Below are 27225 nucleotides of genomic sequence, written 5' to 3' on the forward strand. Positions count from 1 at the left end.
TTAACGTTACAATAGTAAAATGTCCAACGAATAATTAAATAAGTAGGCTTTCGCGACCAATAATGGTTTTTGGTTAGATCACATAAGTATAAGCAACACACTGGGCTGAAGTAACTAATTGGTGTTTTGTTTACGTTAAAATCCCTAATTGGCTGTCGTGTAGTGGAGGGTTACGACACTTAAACTTGCGCGATCTAACCCAAAAACCTTTATTAATTGACGATTGTTTCACTTATTGCTGGATGCTTCTGCCACTTGTTCATTGGGCATGCCTGCTCTATATTCTGCAAACATTAAATGCTAATGTATTATCCAAATGGACGGCCATGTCAACACGCAGGCTGCAATGGATAAGTTGATTTCATGCTTTTGAGAGAATTCCAGCAAATGTGCGAATTGAAGAATGCAGAGAAGGTCCTATCTACAAACTTGTCATCTGCCTGCCAAAATGTGGCATTGACGGACAATCGCTGTGTGAATGCCCCCCCCTCTCCCAGTGTTGTGCGTGAGCTACATTTAACTGGCCGATGCACAATTAACGTTGCCGACATTTGCATCGGCTCGTTGGATGTACATTCATGCGGCGGTATGTTCTTTTAAACATGCATTTAAGATTTTGCTTGCTTACCCAGTAGGCTGCAAAATGTATGCAGCTTCGTTGTGTACGCGGGCCAGTGTGTGCAAACGGGAGTTCGTTTTGAGAACCCTTGAATTTGCCTTAAAATTAAACCGGGATGTAATGTTATATAGCCCCCCACCCCCAATTCAATGAATTGTGATTCGGTGTCACCAGTTGCATCAATTTGTTGCGTCCCCAAAGGCAAAAGAGGTTTATAACCTCACAAGGGGTGTATAACCCCTCAAGAGTTTTTACACCTGGTTAAAGGTGAAATCAAAAATAACATTCAATAAACTCTTACACGGTTCAATACTGTACATGTATAATGTTACTCTTTGGTTCTTTCGGTAAAGTCAAGTAGAAAATGAAACAATAGAATACGTTGTTTCGATTGCAACACAAGCAACCATCATGGGGTAAGATTGAGAAAAAAAACAAAGTAAACTTAGAAATATAATGCAATACAACACAGTCGGCAAACAACAGTCAACACCCCACCTGGTTGATTACGTTCTTCCAAAGAATGACGGCACCACTGTCGAGGCCTTAAACAGAGAGGAGGGGTTGGGGCAGAGGGGGGGTAGAGGACAATGAGAGAGTTGTGGAATTCCGGACCATAGTGGCCGGAGGAGAATGGATTATAAACAAACCAGCACGGCAAAATGTAGAGCAAGAAAATCGGAAGTTTGAGAAAGTAAAATTATGAAGTAATGCATGCAACACAGTCGGTTAACACAACGCATAGCCTGGTTGATTACGTTCTTCTAAATATTTCTAAATTAGAAGTTAAGTGTGAAACAGACAAGCGAGGAAAAATTGAGAGAAATAGGAAGTTTGACAAATTTAGTAAAATAATATGGTTTTTCCCCTTTTCTGGCAACAAAACTGAAACCTTTTTACAAGGATTCATGTCTGCATTAACCACAATACCTGCAGTCAAAATGCAAACAAAAAACATACTTTAGTAGTATATTTGATAGTGCATTGCCTTGGAGTTGTACGCCTTTTGGCGTAATGTGGTCGAGCACCAATTGGGTCGAGGCTCAAAAGAAAGCCGTCCCTTGGTGTGGACCAATCAGTTTCAAGGACAATGCATGTGTTGTCATAGTATGTTTTTTTGCATTTTGACTGCAGGTATTGTGGTTAATGCAGACATGAATCCTCGTAAAAAGGTTTCAGTTTTGTTGCCAGAAAAAAGGGGAAAACCCTATTATTACATTTTGGTACTGGCAAAGAAGGTCTAATGATGTAAATTTAATTTTCGATTTAAAGCTTTCGTGACTGCAAGGATTCATCTTCTTTGGTTCTTTCGGTAAAGTCACGTAGAATGAGAATAAAATAATAAATTGACAAAATAAAATAACAAAATTCTCACGAGGTTTCGGCCACAACACAAGCGGCCTTCAACCAGTGAAGCGAGCGCTCGCTCCAGCGCTGTCCTCCAGACAGTCTCGTCCCTTCACCTGATGAAGGCCGCTTGTGTTGTGGCCGAAACGTCGTGAGAATTTTATTGTGTTATTTTATCAATTTATTATTTTATTCTCATTCTACGTGACTTTACCGAAAGAACCAAAGAAGATGTAAATTTAGTAAAATTAGAGAGTAATGCAATGCAATACAGTCGGCTAACACAGTTAACGCATCGCCTGGTTGATTACGTTCTCCCAAAGATTGCTAAATTAGAAGTTGTGTGAGTTGTGAGGAAACCATCTCCGTAGAGGTGGTTCAAACTAGATTTGAAGATTTCGTGATTGCAGGAATTACACTTAGGTAAATGTTCTCATTTATTACCTGATGTTTGCTTGTGTTGCAATCGAAACGTATTCTGTTTGATTTTATTTTCTACGTGACTTTACCGATAACCAAAGAGTAATTCCTGCAGTCACGAAAGCTTCGAATATATTATGTATGTTGCTTTATCATTAAAAAGGCATCGTTTCACCACAATTGTATGAACACAAAAGCGGTGTACGCATACAGAGAGACAACCTAAGAATAGTGTTCCGGGAGTAAGTAAAACATTTGAAGGCACGGCCCTACAATTGCTCGCGTCACTGTTGACGAAAGGGTCAATTTGAATGACCTGGAGAGTCCCTACGGGGCATTCTGGACTATTCCTTGCTCGCCAGACGTCTTGGACGAAATGGGAACACCCGCGCTTTACCTCGCCACACTTAAACTGTTCGACTGGTGCATTTGTACTGCTTGGATGGGCGATCGCTGTCGGGGGGAACAGAAGAACCTTTCTTACAAATGCCTGCAAGGTGAGCTGAGTTTATGCAAAGAGGTGAAAATATGCCCATGAGTCACCACGAGTAAAATCAAAGCGGTAAACAGTTGCATGCTCGGTGAGTGATGGCGAGAGGCATGCGAGACCAGTGTTGAGACTTGCAAGAACGATTATTCGTGTCGGTCACAAATTGGGTGGGGGGGGGGGCTTCAGATCTCGGCAGAACGAGTACATAAAGGTGTGTTAAATTAAATGAGGCTGGTGAGAAGAGAAGAGACTTCGCTTTGGCATCCCGGTCAGGCCGGGATGCAGTGTGTGTGGAGGAGACGCTCCTGAGGAGGGGAACTAAGGTCAGTAACAAGCAAATAACTCGGGGCTTGCTTAGGTTTGGATGTGACGTGAATTGATGTCACTTCAAGTCTGCATTTTCTATGAATGCGAATGGCCGTGGTGAGCAGTACAATTGATTTCGTACACCTCGGATGAGCACGGTTTGGCTACATACGATGCGAAAGAAGTTCAACATACAAAATAAAATGTTAACCGTTGAGAAAAAAGTCTTAATATGAATACATTACAAACGGATGTTAAAAATACTGTTTGATCAGGTTGATGAAAGGCTTTACATGCAGTCCACATCTCTGTGTGTGTTGTTAAATCTTAATTATCTTGTCTGCGCTAACATTTCTCTTGTGATGGGGTTTCTCGTCATTTAAAGATCTGGAATTTGGGCACAAGATTCCTTATACTGCACTTAAAACAAATTTACTGCGAATGTTCGGCTGTGCCATATCGCAGAACGGACTTATTGATCTGCCTACAGGGCGGCATAGCTTTTGTGTGTTTGTAGCCAGCCGTGCTAATCGCGCAGGTTACGGTAACCGCGATATGCATTTGAAAGGGGAGATTCGGTGCTATTTCAAAACAAATCTATCCAAATTCCAGGTCCGGCGGGCAGATGAGAGAGCCGCAATTCCTGGCGTGATTTCCCCAAGACTGGACCAAAAGCTAAACCATGCGTCCCACAATTCCAGTCTATTAAGGGATCAAAACAGAACTCACCCCCCATCCCTGATGAGGAAGACAAGGTGAGTCGAACCCCTGTGCTCATGTTAATGTAAAAGAAAACGTATTAGGAATGCAACCAATATTTAGTAAAACGGTAAAGATCCTCAATCATCAACGGTTCGTCATGTTAGAGTACTGTCCACGTAAATAAAAGCAAACCTGTTATGGGTAACATAACGGAAAAAAAAACATTGGCAACCACAATACAACCGCACTCAAACTGGCACCTTAAGAATTGGCCTCGTTAAATTAGAATATACTGGAGGAATCCGATGAGCTGTAAAGCTCTTTTTCACAGATGACAAGTAGGGGTGGGTAAGAACGTTACAACAACAAACAACGCAACACGCGACAGGAGTGCATAGTATAGGAAAGGTAAACCACGAATAAATACAACTTTATAAGTATATATTTTATCAGGTAAAGCCCACTAAGCTATTAGCTTCTTTTTCAGATGCGACCTGGCCACATGATAGCTCAACGAAGTGACTTAACGCGTCGACATTTAATTTTTTGTAAATCCTAATCTATAATTGTATAACAATGCCATCAACACAGTATAACAATAGGGGTTTCCCCTTTCTTCTGGCAACAAAACTGAAACCTTTTTACAAGGAATCGTGTCTGCATTAACCACAATACTTGTGATCAGAATGCAAAAACACACCATACTGATAATATATGCATTCTCCTTGAAACTGATTGGTCTACACCAGAGACAGCTTTCAGTTTCAAGGACAATGCATATATTATCAGAGTATGTTTCTTTGTTTGCATTCTGACCACAATTATTGTGGTTAATGCAGACATGATTCCTCGTAAAAAGGTTTCAGTTTTTTTTGCCAGAAGAAAGGGGAAAAACCTATTGTTATATTTTGGTACTGGCAAAGGAGGCCTCGTGATGTACATCAACACAGTAGTTTGCTCCTATGTTGTGGTACTTGTAACGTCTCATGGTGCCATAGGGCCCATTGAAGTATTGTAGTCTTTGCAATTCTTGTGTGTGATCATCAGCCATGATCGATCCACTGCTGGATGAAGGCCTCCCCAAAGCGTCGCCATCTCTCAGTGCTGCAATGTAGCGAGTGCACACAAAGATCATGGAGAGGTGCATGCTTGGAATTCCGCTGCTGGACAATAAAAGAGGGAAAACGTGGATTTGAAAACATATGCAGGTTGTAGACGTCATACAGTATTGCCTTAAGAAAAGTAAGGGAGCTTGGTCAAGATACTTTACTCGAATGGATGGTCGCCGGTGGCTGAGACTAATGACAGTGTAAGCCGAATGACAGAACACTCCCAAGAGGACACCCACAGCAGATATTGAGTGATGGAATGGGTGTGCCAGAGCTTGATGTATTTTGTATCACATTATTTAATATTACGAGTATCTGTAAATAACAATCATAATCATGATTTAAAGCTTTCGTGACTGCAGGAATTCATATTTTTTGGGTCTTTAGGTAAAGTCACGAAGATAGGTTCAAAGAAAATAACAAAAAACTACGGCGTTTCAATCACAACACAAGCGATCGTCATCAGGATGACAATCACAGGATGACGATCGCTTGTGTTGTGATCGTAACGTCGTAGTTTTTTTTGTTATTTTCTTTGAATCTATCTTCGTGACTTTAGCGAAAGACCCAAAGAATAGCAATAATCAGTACATCGTTAATAAGAACATGTAGAGGCAAAAACGGGCTGAGTGTATCTAGATAGCAATGTGCAAATTGCGGAGCAGGGTGTTGTGAGAAGAGTTGTGTTTATGTAAGACGGTTGGTTTTTCAAACATTGTGAAGATGACAAAACGCAGCTTTGTTTTGTTGTTAAAATAGTGAATTTGAGGCATGATGGACATCTGTTCGTGTATTGGTAAGTGATACGGAACTTTAACAAAACGACAAGAAATACACTTATAGCTTTGATTACCAGCATATGTGGAAGATGAATAGAATAATGGAAAAAATATAGTCGACAATTTGGAAGTTTAGAATTGAACTTGGTATAAAGACAATTGAGAAAATATCGAAGGCTTTGCTGATGATGGTGAGAAAAACGATTGTGATTGGCAGGATGGAAGGAGCTAAAATACTGACGTGACTTTACCGAAAGAACCAAGAATAGGTAACTAGAGGACATGGCAAGATATATTTATATAAACAGGCGGAATACGCGATGGTGCGACACCATAATTGCAGACCTTAAAGCTTTGGTGTTGGCTGGGCAGCAGCCCTGGTATGATGGCATTGGTGATATTTGCTATGAGGACCTCTTGATCTTAATCGAATTATTTAATCGTATTGTATTAATATCACTTTTCAATAATGTAAAATAGCAAATGAATGAAATATTTTGGTTGCCCCAAATAAAATAAAAATTGCATAATTATTTGAAGAGAAAAATGTGTACAATCTAAATGTACTGAAATCATGAACATAAAGGCATATTTATTTAACGTACACGTTAAGAAAAAAATATATAATTCAGGATAAAAAATCCCAATGCTTTTTTCAAAGGTGGTTCTCTAGACAGCCTGCAAATGAAGATAGCACGGTAGATGCACACATAAGTGATGTAGACATAGGTGATGTACACAAAGGTTTGTATTTACCTTGGTAACACGGAAGCCTGAATGTTACTCTTTGAGTTACAATTTGTGATTCAAATAGAGGACAAGAGAACATTCAAGAAAGCGTGACTTTTTTTTGTAAAATCAACAGTTTTCCATCGGGTAACTATTACCGGTCATTGCTTGTATATATTAACTAACGATACTATTAATTAGCATGCAAGCATCTATCTCTCCATTCAAAAATAAGATAACATTTCAGTCCAACAGCCTATTGAGCCTTCTCGAGTAATGCTTACACAGCAGAATTTTGTTTAAGGAGACACTTTGTTGATCAGTTTTGATTTGTCATGAGTTCAGTTGGACTTGTTGCGACAAGAGCGTGTAGACTTCCATGTGTTCTAGACAAGAGTCCAGGGAGCTGTGGGGTCTTTTCAGTACACAACAGCCAAATTATATATATATTTTAATTGTGACAAAAAAAATCTTAACAACTAAATATATGCTGTCAATTTCTCGCTTCATCAATACTGCATTCACGTGTAATTACTTTCTCAAAATACATACATCCACCAATTTTAACTAGGAACAAATAGCTTTTTTTTTTCTTCCAATCTCGCTAATTCTATCCCTGCTGATAATTTGCGACCCGCCGTAATTTGCACGCGAAGGAATACAATCGGCTTACGCCGACGTTGTGATTTTTTTGGGAAGCACGTTTCGGCGCGCGGAGTCTTTCCTCAAGCGAGAAGCTCGCTGCGCGTGCATTCCTGGCGAACCGAGACCTGATCAGACTCGTTCAGCGGAGCGCTCCGACGCACTGACACCATCACATGTCAATGCGGCTGAGGCAATGGTCGAAGCCTGCATCGGACACCCACAGCGCCAGCGCATGCATTCGAAACAGCGCAAAGTATGTCCGAATGCGCATGGCTACGCGCGAGCGCGTCCGTGTTTTGACATCGCCGGCTGGGTGACGGCGAATGTTTGTTGCGAACGCGTGCGGCATGGGAGGGGTGATTTAGTCGATTTGACCCCCAGTTAAGGTGTTGTGAGTCAATCGAACGGCCACCTATTCCCCCAGTGCCTGCTGGGGCGAATATGTAGCCCTGTCACTTTGGACGAAGTCCACCACGAGTATGGAGAAATTGGTCACTGCTGCCATAGGGATGTGGAATGTCCACCACTGGCAGAGGACTTCTAACATTGTAAGAGACGTTTGGTGCTCATTGGGGCATAGATACACTTTGAAACCACAGTTTCAAGATAAAATACTTGAATTACATCATCAAATTGAGATTGTAATATCAAAGTTATTGCTTCACAACGCAATCTCTTGAAATTATGTTAAAGTGTTTGTGAAGTCATTACATGATTTTTGAATGGTGAGCTTTGTAAGTTATATTTTTAAAAAAGGTGAAAAAATCTCTAGTTCATGTATAAAATGTCAGCTCTTAATATGCACGCAAATATGTTAGTAACGGACACGTATTTACAATGTGACTTTAAACTCCTAAATAACTTAAATCACAGCAATGTTTAAGTGTAATACATGTGCGATGCCATTGCTATAAAAAACACAAGTCCTGCGTGAAGTCCAGCAACTGGCAAGTGTCACACACGCACACTTAAGTAGAATCACACGAATATGTCCCTACCAGAGCGATATCAGTTTGCCTTTAAAAAACAAATCCAAACACTAAATCTGACTCTTGAACACTATTGCTCACAATCGTCTTGCACTTCCATCCAACTTTAAATCGATTTTCATCAGTCACGCCTTGTATCAAGAGTTTAATTATTTGTTTTACCCTGATTGTGTTATCGGCATCAATTTGTGAGACAGATAATCCATTGGCAACTGTCAAGGGGCACGGGAAAGCTCAGCTGTTGTCAACACCTGATAATGCTGGATGTAATCTCCAGTGAAATGTCACACGAAGTCGTCACATTTCTCTTGCTTTTCAACCTTCCAGTTTGCTGAAAAAAACAAATCGATTGCTAAATTTGCCCCCACGTGACAACTTTATTTTATTGGCTCTGACAGGTGGTGGAGGCTTATAGTTGAAAAAAAACATTATATCTACACGGCCATCTAACCCAAAATAAACAAATTCTGAATTGTAATATTGACCGTGAAAGCCTACATATATGTGTATAAATCTCACACAGCAGTCTGTTCGAGAACAGTCTTCAGAAGCAGATATCACAGAAGTACGACTGAGATCCCTTGCAGTGATACCCTACCCAATCTAGGGGGCAGACATTTTTTCCACCCAGCCTGCTACACTCCCCGGCAGCGGTGTGGAACCTTTTTTCTGCCAAGGGCCATTTGGACATTAATAACATCATTCGCGGGCCATACAAAAGTATCAACTTAAAGATTAGCCTGTTATATTTGGTCAAACATTTAATTAGCTCACCCCTAATGCGATGGCTTGAACTGCCAAATGATTTCGCGAGCCTTATACGGCCCGCGGGCCGGACGTTCCCCACCCCTGTGAGCTCGTGTCAAGTTTTTGTCGCTCAACTTTCGAACTGGTAAATTTTTATTTTTAGAGTTGGAATTTAGCCAAGTTCAGTGCATAACCAAATTTAATGCGATGGTTTTTTTTTCGTGTGTGCAATAATTGGTAATCGAGACCAGCAACTCACTATACTGCATTTGAAGCCAGCACAGCAGCAGTGATAAGCTCAGCGCTCTGACCTCTGAGGCCACCATGGAGAGTTTTAAAAACCTTGTTTGGAAAATTGTTGTGAATTACTCGGAGTGATCTTTAACAAGGTTTGTGAATACAAGCCAACGTCATAATGTGTGCCTGATCAACCAGAACATGTATAATTCACGATCTAATTTACATGCCAGTTAATAATGTGAGAAAGGTGGACATGATTGATTGTTGTCTACGGTAGGTAGTGTGTGTTTGCATTCCTTAGTGCAGTGCATTATTGCTTAGCTTTGTCATGCTTGTTTTTTCTATCTAAACCATTACTGTAACAATATGTATAAACCTTAAAGAGATACATTCAGAAACAAACCTCCCAATTAAATTGATCGCTCCAACAACAAAAAGGTTTTTTTTTGTGGATGCCTAAAAAACACGTGCACACACGCACGCGCGCGCGTACACACGTGCACACACGTGCACACACGCGCACACACGCGCACACACGCGCACACAACCGACGGCGCGAATTCCGACTCTGTAACCCTGGGGAGCAGCGGCGTGGCAAAGGAAGATGTGAGACGACCGGAGAGCGTGCAGGCACCCCTCCGCCCCGTCGCCGTCGCCAGCGTCGCAGCAGCGGCAGCAGCAGCAGCAGTGCAGCGGGGGACCCCGCAGCAGCATGGAGCGGTTCAGGTCTCGCCTGCGCTACAGGACTCGAGAGAAACTCAGGGGGAGGCTCCTCGGCCAAGATGCATCTCCCATTCCCGACCCCGCGCTCGTCGGCTTCTATCACCAAGACGCCTCGCGAATGTCGGGACAGAGTCTCGTGGGCTTCTACAGGGAGGCCTCGCCCATTCCGAGCCCACCCCTGGCAGCACTCTATCGAGAGGGGTCTCCCGTTCCGGACGACGGCGCGTACGGCATCTTTAGGAACGTGTCGCCAATTCGCGACACTGCGATGGCTGGATTTTACAGAGAAGGGCCGGGCCTCCAAAACGCACTGCAGCTCGGCTCTTATCCAGAACACTTGGCCCTTCGTGACCCGACCGTGTATGGCTTTTACCATCAGGATGCACGGGTCCAGGATCCCGGGTTCTATGGGTTTTACCGGGAACTCTCACCGTTACGGGACCATTTGTACCAGCCTCAAATAGCAGAGGCAAGCCCCTACAGCTTCCTCCAGGAAACTGCTCCCGCCAGCGAATCTATGTTGAGCAGGTTCCATCACGGCAGCGGTGTTGAGTTGGCAAGGCCGTTTACCCCTTGGGAGACCCTCCAAAACCCAAGGCCAGAGACACCGCACCAAGCCTTCTCATTGCCACCAACAAGCCTCGATAGATCCTCACCATCTGCAAGCAACAGCACTCCAGAAAAGCGGCAAATGGCTCAGACTACCCAACCCACCAGAACACCAGCACACCGTGCCGGCGTTGATTTGGCAAGGTCATTCACCCCACGCCAGGCTCCTCGTGGCAAAGACCCTGTGTTGGAGAACCTACGTCAAGCCTCCTCAATGCCAAGAACAACTCTTGACACGTCCTCACCTTGTGCAGGCAAAAGTACTCCAGAAGATGGGCAGAAACCGCAGGCCACTCAAGCACCCAGGATACTAGCTCACAGTGCAGGTGTCGAGTTGGCAAGGTCGTTTGCCTCTCCTGAGATTCCACAATTTCACCATCCAGGATCAGAGACAATGCATCAGGCCTCCTCAATGCCAAGCGCAAAACCTGATCAAAACGTAACCTCTCCATCTGCAATGAAGACCACTCCAAAAGTCGGGCAGAAACCTCAGGCTGCTGCTGTTGATTTGGTAAACCCATACAGCCCTCATGAAGATCCACAATACCAAGACCCCATGTCAGAGAACCTACGTCCAGCCTCCTTAATGCCAAGAACAACTGTCGGCACATCCTCGCCTCATGCAAGCGAAACAACGCCAGAAGATCGCCAGAAACCTCAGCTGACCCAACCCACGAGAACGCCAGCACGGAGCGACGGTGTCGAGTTGCCATGGTCAAAGACACTGCCAAGGACGAATCTCAACACATCCTCACCCTCTGTGAGCAAAATGACTCCAGAAGATGGTCAGAAAGCTCAGATGACCCAAGCCCCCGGGACACTAAAAAATGCATACGCCAAATCAAAAAGTCTGAGCCAAGAAGAGATTGCATACCCTATACACAGCACACAGTCCCAAAACGTAGTTTCACCTGGCCCAAAAAGCACTAGAACCCTACCACCGGACAGGGACATTGTGCCACCAGGCGGAGACGATGCCGACCTTCCGAGCGTTGGTTCTCGACCGGCTGGTGCGATGGGTTCGCAAATATCTACTACTCCAGAGGCTCCCTATGCGGTAATAATGCAAGCAAATAAGCCGCAGCGGATGCCGTTGCCATTCAAGCAGCTCGCCAACAAGCTGCAAGACATTAAACAGGCTGCCTTCACTCGCAGGCCCGCGTCCTTCAGCAAGCTCACTGACGCCCTGATAGCGACACGGAAAGTTGGTGACCAAACATCGCTCCGTCTCCACGATGCTGATGTGGGCAAAGCTCAGAGGCAACCGGATTCCAGAGAGAGAGAATTCCCTGATGTGACGGTAAGCTGGGTGATTGTACTATGCATGCTCTTTGGGAACAATTGACTCTGTAGATCTTAAGCTGATGCTGTTATTGGCCTCAACTGCCATTGAATCCATTTAAACACGGTGCGAGTAGAAGGTCATTGTATCGCATTAGCATATCGCTGCATTCTGATTTCAAATTCCAAAGTGAATAAAATGGGACAAATTACTTTGAATAAAAACAACACCAGAGTATGATACCTAAGACAGTTACTTAAGTTGGAGCGAGATCAAAATGGTAAACAAAAACTTCTAGCCAATAACAGGTTGGAGTGATTTTGTAAAAATTTACTTATAATTTCAGGGGACCAATATGCTGAGCCGGGTTTTCTTTTATCAATGCACACCTGCTGTGACATGAATGAGAAACATGGACATTGACAAAGATATGGAACAAAAGGTTGAAAACTTCACAAAGAAACAAAGGTGCATGATTGGAATGACACCCGAGAGACGTAATGAGGAACACGCTGGATTACAAAACATGCGTAGAGTTAGAGACGACGTCTCGAAGGTCAAGGAAAGTAAGTGGGCTTGAACAGGATACGTCGCTAGAAGGGATGGTGGTCAGGAATAATGACGAAGTGGGAGCCAAAGGAGCGAGCACACCGGAGGTGATGGCCACAGCAGAGATGTACACCGAGTGTGTTAAACTTCGTTCGCACCGTACGTAGCCAACCGTGCTAATCGGAGGTGCGGGGGAAGGACAACAAACTAAACACAGAAAATAAGTTCTATAGAAATTAGTTTTCAATCTAGAGATAGAGCGATGAGAGCTTCCAGGTTCTAAATGGACTGTTACATCGCTGGTCCACGAGAGATGTTCATGGCTTGAGGAGGCCTTCATCCATCATAATTATTATAAAATCCTGAATTCAAATTTCCCAAGTGACTAAAGTGATCCGGAAGGATTGTGAATTTCAACAAAAAAAGTTTGCTCTTATCCCGGTAAAAAATGGCTGCATAGATGAAAAAAAGCGACTACACGATGAACATTTTGATATTGTTGATCTGAAGTACATTACGCTGAATTTCGATTTAAAGCTTTCGTGACTGCAGGGATTCATCTTCTGGGTTCTTTCGGTAAAGTCACGTAGAATGGAGATAAAATACTAAAAATAATAATAACAGAATAAAATTCTCACGACGTTTCGGCCACAACACAAGTAGCCTTCCTTATACATTACGCTGCTCTCTGGATGTCACGGGTCCGGCATGAACAGGGCTCAGCAACCTGCGGCTCCAGAGTCGCATGCGGCTCCGACAGCTTCATGAGGTCATTTATTAAGAAGGACCACCGTCTCGTATTCAACACACAGTGCATTGCGGCTCTTGAAATGTTGCGTTTTAAAAATTTTGGTTGCCGACCCCTGGGCATGAAGCGTGATGAGCAGGCTTTGGGAGATGCCCTAAAGTGCCTCGTTCACTCACTCTTGCTGTAAGGCATTGAGGTAATGAGACTCCTTCCGTGTACGGTCACTTGTTGAGATTCATTAAGTGTTTTGCCAGAAGCATTAAATAAAAATAGGAACAGCTGCGAAGGGGACAATATTGCAAATTCACATCCGGATGTTGAGAAGTGTGGGATTTCAGCATTGATTATTGCAGACAGTGGCCTTCTCTTGCAAATGGGAAATTCCTTGCGTCCTAGAAATGACTGCGGGCTGCAGACGTTGGCCTGCCGACCCATGCAATCTGGCTGTGCTAAGTGCAACGACCATCACGCCGTTCAGCCCCTCACTTAACGTGCAAATCACATTTATAGCTGTCGCCGCTTTAAGACTTTCTATGATGAATACGTTTCTTTTTTTTTACTCTCCATTGTTTTTGTAAATTCAGCCGAGTTGCATTGAACCAAAAAAAATGCACCGTTGTACAAGATGGCAACAAAATAAAAAAAACATGATGGCATATTCGATGTGAATTGCACACGCGTTTGTGTGTTGTTGTTTTTTAGGACGTCCGTGAAGCAGACAGTGACATAAATAAACCCAAAGGTGACAAGGATAGATCCTCTCCAAAGCTGCCCAAGAGGGCATCGCCCAAAGCCAGCCCCAAGCTGGGAATAAGGCGCAACAGCGGCAAGATGTCACCCATGATGGGCAAAAAATTCTCGCCGATGCTCGAGAGGGCGGCTGCAAAGGGCTCCCCGAAGCTCCGGGATCGCTTCTCGGCGTCCGACGACCCGGACAACAACCCCAAGAACAGGAACTACCTGCGCGCCATGGTCATGATCCACGTGCGCCGTCGGACGGGCAACGAGTCGTCTGCAGAGAAGCTGAAGCGGCTTCGCGACGGCACTCTGGACGCGCTGCAGCACGCGCCCCCTGACGCCACCTTCCCCGCCCGCGATGGTGCCACCACCTCGGAACCCGCGCCGCTGCCGGCGTCGCCGCCACCTCGGGCAAAGCGCGAAGGCGAAGCGGTGGCGGTCCCGGGTGACGGAGGGCAGCAGCAGCAGCGGCAGCAGCCAGAGGTCTCGGAGGAGGAGCGCCGAGGATCTGGCAGCGCAGCCGGGAGGCAGGGAGAGGTGCCGGGTGGTGCCAACTACGGGCTCCAGCGGGGTTCGGCGTGGAGCGGAGACCGCCGGCAGGACTCCTCCACCTCTCGCGACAAGCGGGAGGCTGCTCGGGGCGGCTCAGCGGCGGGCAAATCCCTCGGTGAGATGCGCGCCGAGGGGGCTCCCGCCGGCTGACGTTCTGCGAATCCGTGGGCAATTTTGATGGGCGAGTCTGGTGGCTCGGATCATTGTGAACCCGGGGAGGTCGAAATTTAAAACTCATTTCTTGAGCACTGCGTTTTGTTCTAAGTTTGTTGACCCCCCTCCCACCACCACGCCGCACCTCAGATTAGCACAGTTGGCTACATACGGTGCGAAAGAAGTTCAACGTAAATACCTGCCGAGTTTGCTCACTTAAACAAATGCTGCATGATAATATTGGTCTCGAAAGCGAATGGGCTGACGACTAAGAATAAATACCGTATTATTATTTATTCTTTTAGCCGTAATGCTTGAAAACAACACGTAATGTAAAGTTTGTGTACGGAACTGTTTAATGAGGTAAGTTACTCGAGGTGTACAATATACTAAATGGGTCTGCTGTGCCAGTCCATTGCTGGATGAAAGTAATGCATGTCCTGTGTTCTTACAGACGATGTCACGGCAAGCCCAAGGAGGTCTCTAGAAGAGCCTTTGCCAGAGAAGACCAGCTACTTGCAGTCTGCAGGAGATGTCCAGAGGACATCCCCTCCAACCACCAGAACTGGTGAGCGAACCAAGGCTCCACTTGCGCGATTATATTACAATTTAACTTCGAAAAAAGAGTCCCGCCAAGTCTCGAGACTTTTGCAAGAAGCCAGCTGAGGATATTGGCCATTCATCCTCTCGTTTCGAGGTATCGTTGTGTGTGCAGGAAACCTGGAGCTTGAAGAAAGCCCCGTGCATGTTCACTAAACATTCGTGTGGACATTACATCAAAGTCAGACGATGGTGGTGATGCACTAGTCTGACTATGTGCGCCTTTAAATCTTGAAATCATTGCAATCTGTAAATTAATAAATGCATTTATATAACGGTGAACGTGAACCTGTCTGTGTGCATGTATACATACATACATGCGGCCACGTGACTGTGTGCACGTTCGTCTGTGTGCGTCATGCGTGCATTTGTGTAACGTTGCTTGTGTACGTGCGCGCTTGTGTGCATGCATACGTGCGTTTGTTTAACGCATCTTCTGTGTGTGTGTTGGAATTTGTGTAATATAACTTGTTGTGTATGTGCAAGTCTGTGGGCATGCACCCTGCATGCATATGTGCAACCCTGCGTGTGCATAGACGCGTGCGCATAGACGCGTGTGCGTGCATGCATGCGTACACACACACACGCACAGCTATCGACACCGCAACTGGATGCTACAAAACTGTCCACTGCACCGCAACCCCCCTTCTCACCTCATCTCATCTTTACCGATACATTTTGTATGAATACAATTTGTGTTTTTCTCAGAATCTTCGATACTATATCTCGGTGGGTTGTTCCCCATCCCCACTTCTTTACGGATGACAGAATTACTACGCTATTGCAAATTCCAACAATGTCGTGTCCCCTTGCAGACGATGTCACGGCAGGCGGCCAAAGAAGGCCTCTTGAAGAGCCGTGGCCTGAGAAAACCGGCTACTTGCAGCCTGCCGGGGATACCCAGAGGCCTTCAAGATCGATGGAGAGGAACGAACCTCCAACCAGAGCTGGTGAGGCCATTGAGGATCCTTACAAACGACGAAACGCAACATTTACGATCTAACACGGAGATTCTTGTGTGTGCGTGTGGATGCACAAATATTAGCATTGGGGAGACAAAGGCGGCCGGGCGTGGCACTGGCCACCACCCCCTCGTGTACCGTACTGGCCCTTCATAAGTGCTAGCGAACAGCACTTGACCCAAAAGTATGTTAAGACTATATGGGGAATATTTGTCTTTGTCTTGCACACACACAACGGATGACACTGCAGCCGTAAGTTACTCCACTGTACTGCACTGGTGGTCATCTAATTTTGTTATCCATTGTTTGTTTTTAAAGATAATAGGAGTTGAATGTCAAATGCAACTCCTATTATGCACGATAATCCGTGACTGCTGTTACAGAATAAATGAGTGATTTAATGACATCATTGCACAAATTTGTTCATCATCGATGGGGCTTTCCCATCTCCACTTCATCTCATGTACACAGAAGTATCGCCGCACTGGCAAGTGTCACACACACCAACAGTGCCGACAACAATGCCTTGTATCCTTGCAGACGACATCACGGCATCCCTAAAGCAGTCTCTAAAAAAAGAGCCTTGGTCTGAGAAGACCAGCTACCTCCAGTCTCCAGGGGATATGCAGAGGTCATCCAGATTGATGGGCAGGAATGAACCTTCAACTACACCTGGTGAGAGGGTCGTGGGTTCAATCCCAAACCTGATACCTGTCTATTTGGAGTTTGCGTGTCTCTCTCCCCGTGGTCACGTGGATTTTTCTCCGGGTCCTCCAGTTTTCCCTCCACATTTAGAAACATTCGTTTAGAGTATTGTTGGTTGATCTCAATTTCATGACGTTTAGCCACTTCGTTGGGCTATCATTTGTGGCCAGGTCGCTTCTGAAAAAGAGCTACGTAGCTCAGTGGGCCTTACCTGGTAAAATAAAGATATTTTAGTTTCGAGAATTGAGGAATCTTTACAATAATTATTCCTTGACTCGGGAAGTCTTACCGAACCTTAAGACTTTTCCCAAAGGCCCGCTTTTAGTATTTGTGGCCATCGCCTTTGCTGAGTATTTGTGAATGCATAGGAAAAAATCAAGGGCCTGGCAGAAGCGCACGCATGTGCGATCAACGTTAGTGTGGATATTTTTGTCAAGATCTCAGTCTAAGGTGGGTTAGGTGCATTCCTACAATCCAGGGATTCTATAACTCTTTGGATTATGTTGATAGTCCTTCTATTTGTGTTTTTTTTAAAACTTATATACATACACGCATAAACATTTATCTTACAGTTCATGCGTAAATGCATTTGTGTAACGTTGCTTGTGTGTGCCTCTCTGCGTGCATGCATGCATGCATACGTGCACAGGTACTCACACAGAGCCTTGGCCTGAGAAGACCAACTACTCACAGTCTGCAGGGGATGCCCACAGGCCATCGAGACCGATGGACAGGAACGCACCTCCAGTCAGAACTGGTGAAGGGACGAAGGCTCCTGAGAGTCTCAACACTTTTTTTCTAGGCGCGTCCTGCTTAGCATGTTGGCCATTGTCTATCTTGAGTATTTTTTGCAGGAACTCTGAAAAAACCCCATACATTCATAAGTAAATTGATGTGTGTAATGTTGTTTGTGTATTTCTGAGTATGTATGTATGTTGAACATCTTTTGCACACCGTACGTAGCCAACCGTACTAATCGGAGGTGCAGTGGAAGGACAACAACACTAAACACAACAAGCAGTTCTAAAGAAATGAGTTTTCAATTTAGAATGAGTTTTCATTGCATGCATGTATTTTTGTGACTATGCTAACAGCACTGTTATGACTACACGGGGGTCGGGGATCTTTGTCTGTGTTTGGTTTGTGTGCTGGTACGTTCATCCGTCTGTGTTCTGGGCCTCTCCCAGGTCGACTCAGTCTCAAATTAATACCTGCTGCGGTGGATAAAATCATCGCCACCGGGGAGACAAAGGCGACCGGGCGTGGTGCTGGCCACCACCCCCCCTCGTGTGCCACAGTGCCGGCCTTCATAGGTGCTCGCTCACAGCACTTGCCCCAACGGTTTGTTAAAGTCTACACGGGGGGGATCTTTGTCTTTGTGTGTTCCAGCGGAGGGTGGAGGACCTGGAGGCGCTGGCTCCCTCGCCGCGTCGGCGGGCGTGGTGACGCTCTCAGAGAGCGACTCCGGGCACGACGAGAGGCGGCCGACCCGCGTGCAGTCCCCGGACGAGGTACCAGCGCCCTTCGCCGCTGTTGCCGGCGACGAGAACCGGCGGCCCTCACGGGACCGCTCCTCCGTCGACGTCGTCACGGACGCCGAGGTGCTCGCACGCCGACCCACATTCGCCCGACGTCGCGGCCCCGATCAGCGCGGTTGGCTTGCGTACGGTGCGGGAGAAGTTCAACGTACATGCAAGGGAGCGCTTCAAAAAAATGTTAACACTTAGGAGAATTTGCAGCAATACCACGAGAAAGGTGCCTCCGGGCTCTGGAGACCACCTGGGGAAGATCCCAGACTCTTTGACGTTTTGAAGCTATTAACATTGCATTTGTTATCATGTTACAGTGCATTGTCCGTTCTTTTCCCATTAAAAACAATAGTCCCATATAAGTATTAAAACATTTTATTAATTGCGCCCTGTACATCAGATTCAGAATATGTATTTATACTGGAGGAGGAATCCGATGAGCTATAAAGCTCTTTTTCACAGATGTCTAGTAGGGGCACCGGGTAAGGACGTTACATCCGCACTACCTGTGAGGATATTGGGGACATCCTGGCATGAGTAAATTCATGGAAATGAGGAGCTTTCATCCGGCCATCTAATAAATTCACTCATTTTATCCGACCATCTAATAAATTCACTCATTTTATCCGACCATCTAATAAATTCACTCATTTTATCCGCGGGAAAGGGCACGGATTGTGCCATGCAACTCTTGCAATCTGTAAACAACAATCTTGATGTGACAAGTGGTGTGCTGGAGTGAGCACATTGCGGGAATCTAATCTGAATAACGGGTGCTGAGCACATAGCCCAAAGGTGCAACATGGCAAGCGACACTGGTATAAAGAGTCAAGAGTCAAAATGTTTCTTAGATTGAGAAAGGTCGTGAGAACTCAGGAAAAGAGCTGAGCAGTGCGTTGAATGCATGAGAGCGATAAAGTATTTGGACGCGCCAAGTTTGGTGGTGGAACGCAGTGTGGGTGACAAGAAGCGGTCCCTCGGGTGGACTCAGCAGTAGCCCTCAGTGTCCTGAAGCAGGAAATTAGGGCCGGATACAGCCACATTTGTCACTTCGATCTTCACCTGTGTAGTGTCGATAGTTCAATGTTAATGTGCTGTGTGGAGTTGTCTTGGTGTGGTCTGGGACTGTTTTCTTCTCGCTTTTGCTGTCTTACCAAAGCTTGATAAATTGGACTTATAGAAATTATTTATCTATTTATTTATTTATATTTCGTGACTTGCTTACCTTTTTCTCTATTTCGCACTCCTATCGTGTGTGTTTGCATCATTTGCTGTTCTAACTCGCTGATCCGCCCATACTGGACGTCTGTGCAAAAGAGCTTCATAGCTCATAGGATTTCTCCTGGAGTCTAAATAACGATTCTGAGTCTGATCATCCAGCGTACAGGTCGCTTGCTATAGAGGAACAGAATTCCCAAGCCAGGTCACAGCTACTCGTTCGCGCCTTCCCCTTCCAAATTCGACGGGAACGTTTCACATCGGCCACGCGTGTTGTTCTCCCTTCAAGGCTCGGCCGAGGGAAAAGCAACGGATAGACCCTGGCTGGAAAAGTCGTGAACCCGAAAGAAAAGATGAAATGCAACGCGAGCCATCGAGGAAAAATGGTCAGAGTGGCAAAGACGTGACGTATAGCCGTGCAGTTCCACCCGGGGCTTACGAGTCGCCTGAGAAGAAGCGTCCACCGGCGACTTCAAATGAGCCGAGGGCGTTGAGAGAGAGAGGGGGAGACGACGACGGATCCCTGATGCCTCAGGCAGTGGCAGAGTCACCGCAAATGCCGTACTATGACACCAAGGGCGAGAGAGACGCAAGGTCTGCGGAATATAAACCGAGAAGAGACGAGGCTCTGATTCAGCCATCGCGCCCGCAATTACGACAAGAACAACAACGACAACAAGAACAACAACAACAACAACGGCAACAAGAACAACAACGACAACAAGAACAACAACGGCAACAAGAACAACAGCGACAACAAGAACAACAGCGGCAACAAGAACAACAAGAACAACAGCGACAACAAGAACAACAGCGGCAACAAGGACAACAAGAACAACAACGGCTACAACAACAAGAACGGCAACCAGAACAACAACGACAACAAGAACAAGAACTGCAACATGAACAACAACGGCAACAAGAACAAGAACTGCAACATGAACAACAACGGCAACAAGTACAACAAGAACAACAACGGCTACAACGACAACAACAAGAACAACAACGACAACAAGAACAACAACGACAACAAGAACGACAACGACAACAAGAACAACAACGGCAACAAGAACAACAGCGACAACAAGAACAACAGCGGCAACAAGGACAACAAGAACAACAGCGACAACAAGAACAACAGCGGCAACAAGGACAACAAGAACAACAACGGCTGCAACAACAAGAACGGCAACCAGAACAACAACGACAACAAGAACAAGAACTGCAACATGAACAACAACGGCAACAAGTACAACAAGAACAACAACGGCTACAACGACAACAACAAGAACAACAACGGCAACAAGAACAACGACAACAAGAACAACAACGACAACAAGAACAACAACGGCAACAAGAACAACGACAACAAGAACAACAACGGCAACAAGAACAACAACGACAACAAGAACAACGACAACAAGAACAACAAGCACGACAACGGCAACAAGAACAACAACAAGAACAACAACGACAACAAGAACAACAACGACAACAAGAACAACGACAACAAGAACGACAACGGCAACAAGAACAACAACGACAACAAGAACAACGACAACAAGAACAGCAACAAGAACAACAACGACAACAAGAACAACAACGACAACAAGAACAACAACGACAACAAGAACAACAACGACAACAAGAACAACAACGACAGCAAGAACAACAACGGCAACAAGGACAACAACGACAACAAGGACAACAAGAACAACGACAGCGAGAACAACAAGAACAACAGCAAGGACAAGATCAACGGCGACAACAAGAAGAACAACGAGAACAACAAGAACAACGGCGACAGCAAGAAGAACAACGAGGTCAACAAGAACCCATGACGCAGCGCGGTCCTCCTCCGCACGCCGAGCCGATGCATCGTGGGGGTGGCGAGTGGTTGGAGACGCGACACGAACCGGGGTCCGGCGTGAGGCCAGCGGGCGTCCCGGGACGAGAGGCCTCAACTCCGCCACACGGCGAAGCGGAGCCGGAGCCACGACCTCGCGGCCCGATGAGCGCGGACATTAGAGGCCACGTGCCGGACGCGTCGGTGAGCCTTCGAGCGGCGCGGCCCGAAACCGGCCATCGAGGATTCGACGTCAACGCGGAACACCCGGGCAGACTGCCATCGACGATGATTATCGGACCGGTGAGGTACAAAAGGGGCTCCTTGTACGCGTCAGACGGCTCCGACAGCGACTCGGGCTCCAAGGAGCACCACTTTACAGAAGGCGCCACCGCGGGGTCTTCGTCCGTCGACCCGCGTCCCCCGTCGGAGGGGAGCCGAGCAGAGGGACTCGGCCAAGGGTCCCCGACGCTCGCCGCGGTCGCCCTCGGGCACCCACCGAGCCCCGCGCGGGCACGGCCACCGACCGGCGAGCGCGGCGGAGGCTGCGCCTCGGGGCACGGCTGCGAGGGCTCCGCAGGAGCAGCAGCCGTGCCACCGACACTCCCATTGCATCACGTTCCCCAAACGACCATCGTGAACGTTGTTATAAAAAGACCGAACCGCTCTAGAAGCAAACAGGTGAGGTTGAGACCGGAAAAAACGCACACGGATTAAAGCGATGCGGGGGGAGCCACGTTAGGAATGCGGTTCTTATTTTGGCTTACATTTCGTTTTTTTTATCTATTCCAGATGAAGGGACTTTTTAGCTAAAATGCAAACTGCCTTTGCCTGTTCCCCCTCCGCATTGTTTAAAATCATTTTGTATTTTTTGTCACGTAGATAACGCTTCAACGGTAACTAAAACATGATAAGGTACAATTATATAGTGCGGTACATGATGATGTGTGTGGATATACCAACTCTAAAACGATGACAAGAGAATAGTATATTTACACTGACACACACATACAGCTGCTAATGTCACAGCATATCCGAAGCATCAATAGCCAGTATCTTCACAAATTCAACACACACATATGTAGCGGTCATTTCTAAAAATACAAAATATAGATGACAAATACAAGCATAGGATCAGATATTTTATTTACTGGCTGTTAAATAATCAAGCATGGTGTTTCAGTAACGAAAAATACAAGTTTTGAGAATCAGTTGACTGTGTATATAACTTTATAAATACAAAGAGTGTCTTAAGGCACTGCACAGAGCAATTCACAAACGAGAGATGATACTAATAATAATCTAATAATGTACCGCAACATAATAGCGAAACACAAAGAATCCGTGTGCTTTGTATTTAAAATAAACACCGATTATACACTAATAAACACGAACAGATTCATTACGATTCACAAACAGCGTATTCCTAACCTTTTAATCCAGTAGTTAGTTAATATTACACACGGAAGCATTTTTTCCCTATTCATCTTTAATGCAATGTGGATACATTTTTTTTTTAAACTTCACCCGTCAACTCTGCGGCGAGATATAAAACGGCAGTTAATTCATTTCAACGTCATTCTATTTTGAAGGGGAGACATAAGGATGGACACGAAGGTAGGACCAAACTAAGGAGGACCCTAGGCAATAGCGCTCCATCAAAATCGGCATCATCATCAGCAACAGCAGCAGCAGCGATCCAGAGGCATCCCGGTGATGTGCGCGGCAGCAGAACAAGCTTGTCTGCATCCACGCAGACTTACCCCGAGCTAGACGCGTACGGCACGAAGAGCGAGTCTTCGGATAACGAGGAGCGCACGGACGAGAGGCCCGTTGTGTCTGTCGCGACGCAGACCGTACCGGGGGTTGCTCGCGGAAGCGAAGAGGAGGCGCTTGGGGGCAGCAGCGGTATCCATGAGGCTCGTCTCTCGGATGTGGTGAGTCCTCGACAAGTTCAGTAACAACAAACACTTAATGCAGTTAATTAAGGGTGAGATACTTCTGATAATGTGAATGTAAATGTGTGTGTGTCTATGTATGAGCTGTGGCAGGATTAATATTAATTCGGGAGGAACGTAGAAAATGGTTTTAATATTATTTGAGGATTTAATAAATAGATTTTGCGGTCATTAATGCACTGCTGGATGAAGGCCTCCCCTCTCTGGGTCGGTCATGGGAGTCGTTTGACCATACTTCACCACGCTGTCCAGGACAAGTTCGCGATGTCACTCACTGCTGGTTAGCTGTGGCCGGGTATCGAACTCAGGTTACCGGGTTCATAGTGCAGTCCAATAACCACTGCACCGCTGCTCCTTCCAAACTCAATTTTATAGTATTACAGTATATTCCTTCATTAAATAGAGTTTAAAAATATTTAGAAAATTATTATAATCTCAAAGTCTAAATTATTACTCTGCTGTCAAGGCAAACCGCAATGTCGAAACACAATTATTGAGCTACCTTTTGACATAATGTGGATGTACGGTGGTAAGACACAAACTTTGATAAAGGTAGAGATGCTACCATGGTGTGCTGGTTAGCACACTGGACTTGCAACCCACATATCACCGGTTCGATTTCTCGGCACGGCAGTCGACACGGTGGGGGGTGTTAGGTTTTCTAAATGTCCTCACCTCTGTCCGCGATACCTTAGAGATGGTTTTAGTGACAGTCGATGGGCAGGTCGTGTGTGGTCAGGTAAAGATTGAGCGTTCCCACCTCTTCCTTGGCATCAAGTCAGCGTGGAATAGCTCCCTCTAGTTTAGGTCCTTCAACCAGCAGTTGTGTGACCAAGCAACGGTAGGGCTGCACCTGATGAAATGAGGTATTTAGTTTTAATGGGGCGAATTCTTTTGCAGGATGGGAGAAATGGAAACAAGCAAAGACTGCCGCGAGCATTAGGCAGACAGCCGTGCCAGTGGTACACAAAGGGCAACTCTGGCAACGATGACGAAGATGCCAGAGAGAGCATGGACTCCCACGACGATGAGCCGTATCTGTCTGCTGATGATTTCCTTGCCGAAGACAGCGCGACGGAGCGTTGGGAGCAGAGTGGAGCAGAGCGACTAACGTGGAAAGGGGGACTGCTCCTGACACAGGGATCGGATGACTCAACGGTTAAAACAATTCAAACGTCCTCAAAGAAGGCACCACAATGTGGCCGAGAATATTTGCAGCATGGTACTAAGGAGCAATTGAAGATGCCTCGTGAACGCGGCCTGTCTTCCAAAATATTTGAGTCAGGAAAAGCGGAAGCAGGCGCCCGGACGAAGCAAGGTCACGCGGAACATCAGCGGAGCGCGAGACAGCAAACGGAGAGAGGGCAACAGCGGGATGCAGGGGCCAGCTCCGAGCCGTCGCCAAGGCTGGCAGCTCAAGTCTTAAAAGAGCAACGTGGTCGGTTGTCGGTGTCACGAGAATATCGTGCTGAGGCTCAGTTGACTGCGAGCAAAGCGGCGCGAGACCGAGCGGACTTCCGAACGGAGGCAGTCGCTGTCAACGAGGCTGAGATTGGGAGGCCGGATTGTAGTCACGCGCTGCACCGATCGCAGCCGACGTGGCTCGGTAATGTAGCCGCTTCGATGGGTTCAGCTTTTTCGGACGAGTCAACGCAAATGGGAAAATCGTTACAAGGTGGCGAATTCAAGTCCAGCGTTTCCACAGTTTATTCGGACGCAGCCGACAGACTGATGCTGAAAACTCCACGTTCAGGGAAGTTTGAAAGGCAAACGTACGTGTCATGTATGGAAGAGAGTGAGTTCAGAAGAGACCCAGAAGATTTGAATTTACAAATGTTTCACAAGTTGAGCACAGACCAACGGGACAGCGGTGCATTGAGAAGCTTTGGAATGTCCAGAATGCAAGTTGAGTTAGAAATGCAAGAGGATGTGAGAAGACAAAATAGAGACTTGAGATCGGAAGTTGATTTGGAGATTGATGATGCTGGGAGGTTCAAGGATCGCACGAATTGGCAAGTGCAGCGTGGACCGAGCGAAGTGATGGATCTGCAGAACGTGAGTTCCGTGGAAGAACACGGAGGAAATAGATTATTTGGACAAGCCTTACACTTTCCAGATGAGGTACGTAGAATGCGTTTACAAATAAATCCAATATTTTTGTCTTTTAATTTATGATTAACATGATACATGTGTCACCGCAATGCAAGCAGACTCTGGGTATGTTGAGCACAGCTGTGTTGAACATAGATTTAGATGTCAGCGCACTTCACTCTGAACCCTGTCACCTTGGTTCAATTCCCCGTCATGGCTAATATGACTCAAGCTCTGCACCCTTCCCATCACCAACCCGAATTGACCAAGATGGTAAAGTGAACTACGATTTTAACTATTGAACTATTTTTTTTATTTTACCAGGTAAGACCCGCTGACCTGGTCACAAATGATCGGTCAACAAAGTTGCTTGTCGTGTGGAAATCTACAGCAGCCAAATACTCTAAACGCACGTTGATTCTAAATGGGAGGAAAAAACCGGAAGAGCCGGAGAAAAATCCACGGGTAGAGAGAGACACCGCAAACTCCAAATATACAGCAGGCATCAGGGGCAGGATCGAAACCCACGATCTCCTGTATACCAGGCGAGGTAGTTAACATCTCCTAGCCGGTAAGACAACCCCTTATTACCAGCACGGGATGGGGTATAGAGCCCCCTGGTAGTGGAGGGCCTTTCTGCCAGCAGTGGCATTAGGAAGCAATTACAGGACTGCACATTCACCTTTTTTGTTTTACTGATTATGCACGGGGGGGGGGGAGGTGGTGGTTGGCAACCTGTGTCTGTGCGACCTCCGTGTGGACAGGAGGAGTGTGCGAGGCTTTGGAAGGTGGTTGGCTGCTTGGAGGAGCTCGTCCTCACTCTGGACAGACACATCCCGTCGCTGGGCCAGGGACCAGAGGAGGGCGCCGGTGTGGGCCCGCAGCCTGGGTAAAGGCGTCTGATGCACGTACAGCGGCGTCGTTCGTGCTAATAGCATCCTCCGCGTCCGAGGCTTACATACCAGGAAGCCTCTCTGGATCGGCGCCTCGGCTCTGGCAGCCGAAAATAAAGACACCGGCACTCGATGGTCTGAATCAGGGGTGGGGAATCTTTTTTTTTCTGCCAAGGGCCATTTGGATATTTATAACATCATTCGCGGGTCATACAAAATGATCAACTTAAAAAATGAGTCCGTTATATTTGGTCAAACATTTAATTAACTCACCCCTAATATGATGGCTGGAACTGCTTCTCTTTGGTGAGGTGTGTGATGATGTCAGCTGGTATTGACGATGTTGCTACTCGCAACTGCTTTTCCAGTTTTGCTCCTCGATTTATTGAATTTCGAGTCCCGCCTGCGGTAGCCTTGGCAGGGCCAGACCTAAATGATTTCGTGGGCCTCATACGGCCCGCGGGCCGGACGTTCCCCACCCCTGGTCCAAAGGGTGGGCAGCTACAATCGTGGTAAACAAAACCATCATTGAGGACCGTGGATGTGCCGCGATTATCTCTCTCACGACGGTTGTAGGCCACACTGGGGATGTGCGTACACGTTGTTCCATGAATGTAAAATTCAAGATTCACCAGTCTACGACTGTGGTAAAGCCCAAACCATACAATGCATCACCGACGAGTGCGCCATCCATTCACACTCTGGCGGCATTGCTGAAATCCACTCAGCGTCTACTGCCGACTTGGATTGGTTGAAGGACCTTAACATTTAACGATGACATCATCGATACAAACTGTTGCTTACATGCCATGCTAAAGAAGAAGATAGCATCTCACAACGTAGTACATTAATTATATTAAAGCACCAAATCCCATATACAGTCACTACCAAGCAAATGAAAACCCTACTACCAATAAACAAAAACTAATTAGGAAATCGCACCAAAA

At 46.2% G+C, this 27225-nt stretch overlaps 1 protein-coding gene across 2 annotated transcripts in view; it reads left to right on the forward strand.

The window, feature by feature from the left end:
• Positions 1-5517: 5517 nt before the first annotated feature.
• Positions 5518-27225, forward strand: part of LOC116942215 (uncharacterized) — a 30303-nt gene continuing 8595 nt past the window's right edge. For both annotated transcript variants that reach the window (XM_076066708.1, XM_076066709.1), the window contains exons 1-11: positions 5518-11754; positions 13736-14438; positions 14931-15044; positions 15892-16026; positions 16579-16713; positions 17393-17500; positions 18133-18344; positions 19780-22017; positions 22929-23273; positions 24195-25415; positions 26150-26274. In XM_076066708.1, coding sequence (XP_075922823.1) covers positions 9835-11754; positions 13736-14438; positions 14931-15044; positions 15892-16026; positions 16579-16713; positions 17393-17500; positions 18133-18344; positions 19780-22017; positions 22929-23273; positions 24195-25415; positions 26150-26274 — 7256 coding nt within the window. In that variant the 5' untranslated portion in view covers positions 5518-9834. The remainder of the gene's footprint in view (positions 11755-13735; positions 14439-14930; positions 15045-15891; positions 16027-16578; positions 16714-17392; positions 17501-18132; positions 18345-19779; positions 22018-22928; positions 23274-24194; positions 25416-26149; positions 26275-27225) is intronic.

Source organism: Petromyzon marinus, chromosome 13, assembly GCF_048934315.1.
Source record: "Petromyzon marinus isolate PM22_M1 ecotype Great Lakes invasive population chromosome 13, UKy_Petmar_22M1.pri1.0, whole genome shotgun sequence".
In the NCBI taxonomy this organism is placed as follows: domain Eukaryota; kingdom Metazoa; phylum Chordata; class Hyperoartia; order Petromyzontiformes; family Petromyzontidae; genus Petromyzon; species Petromyzon marinus.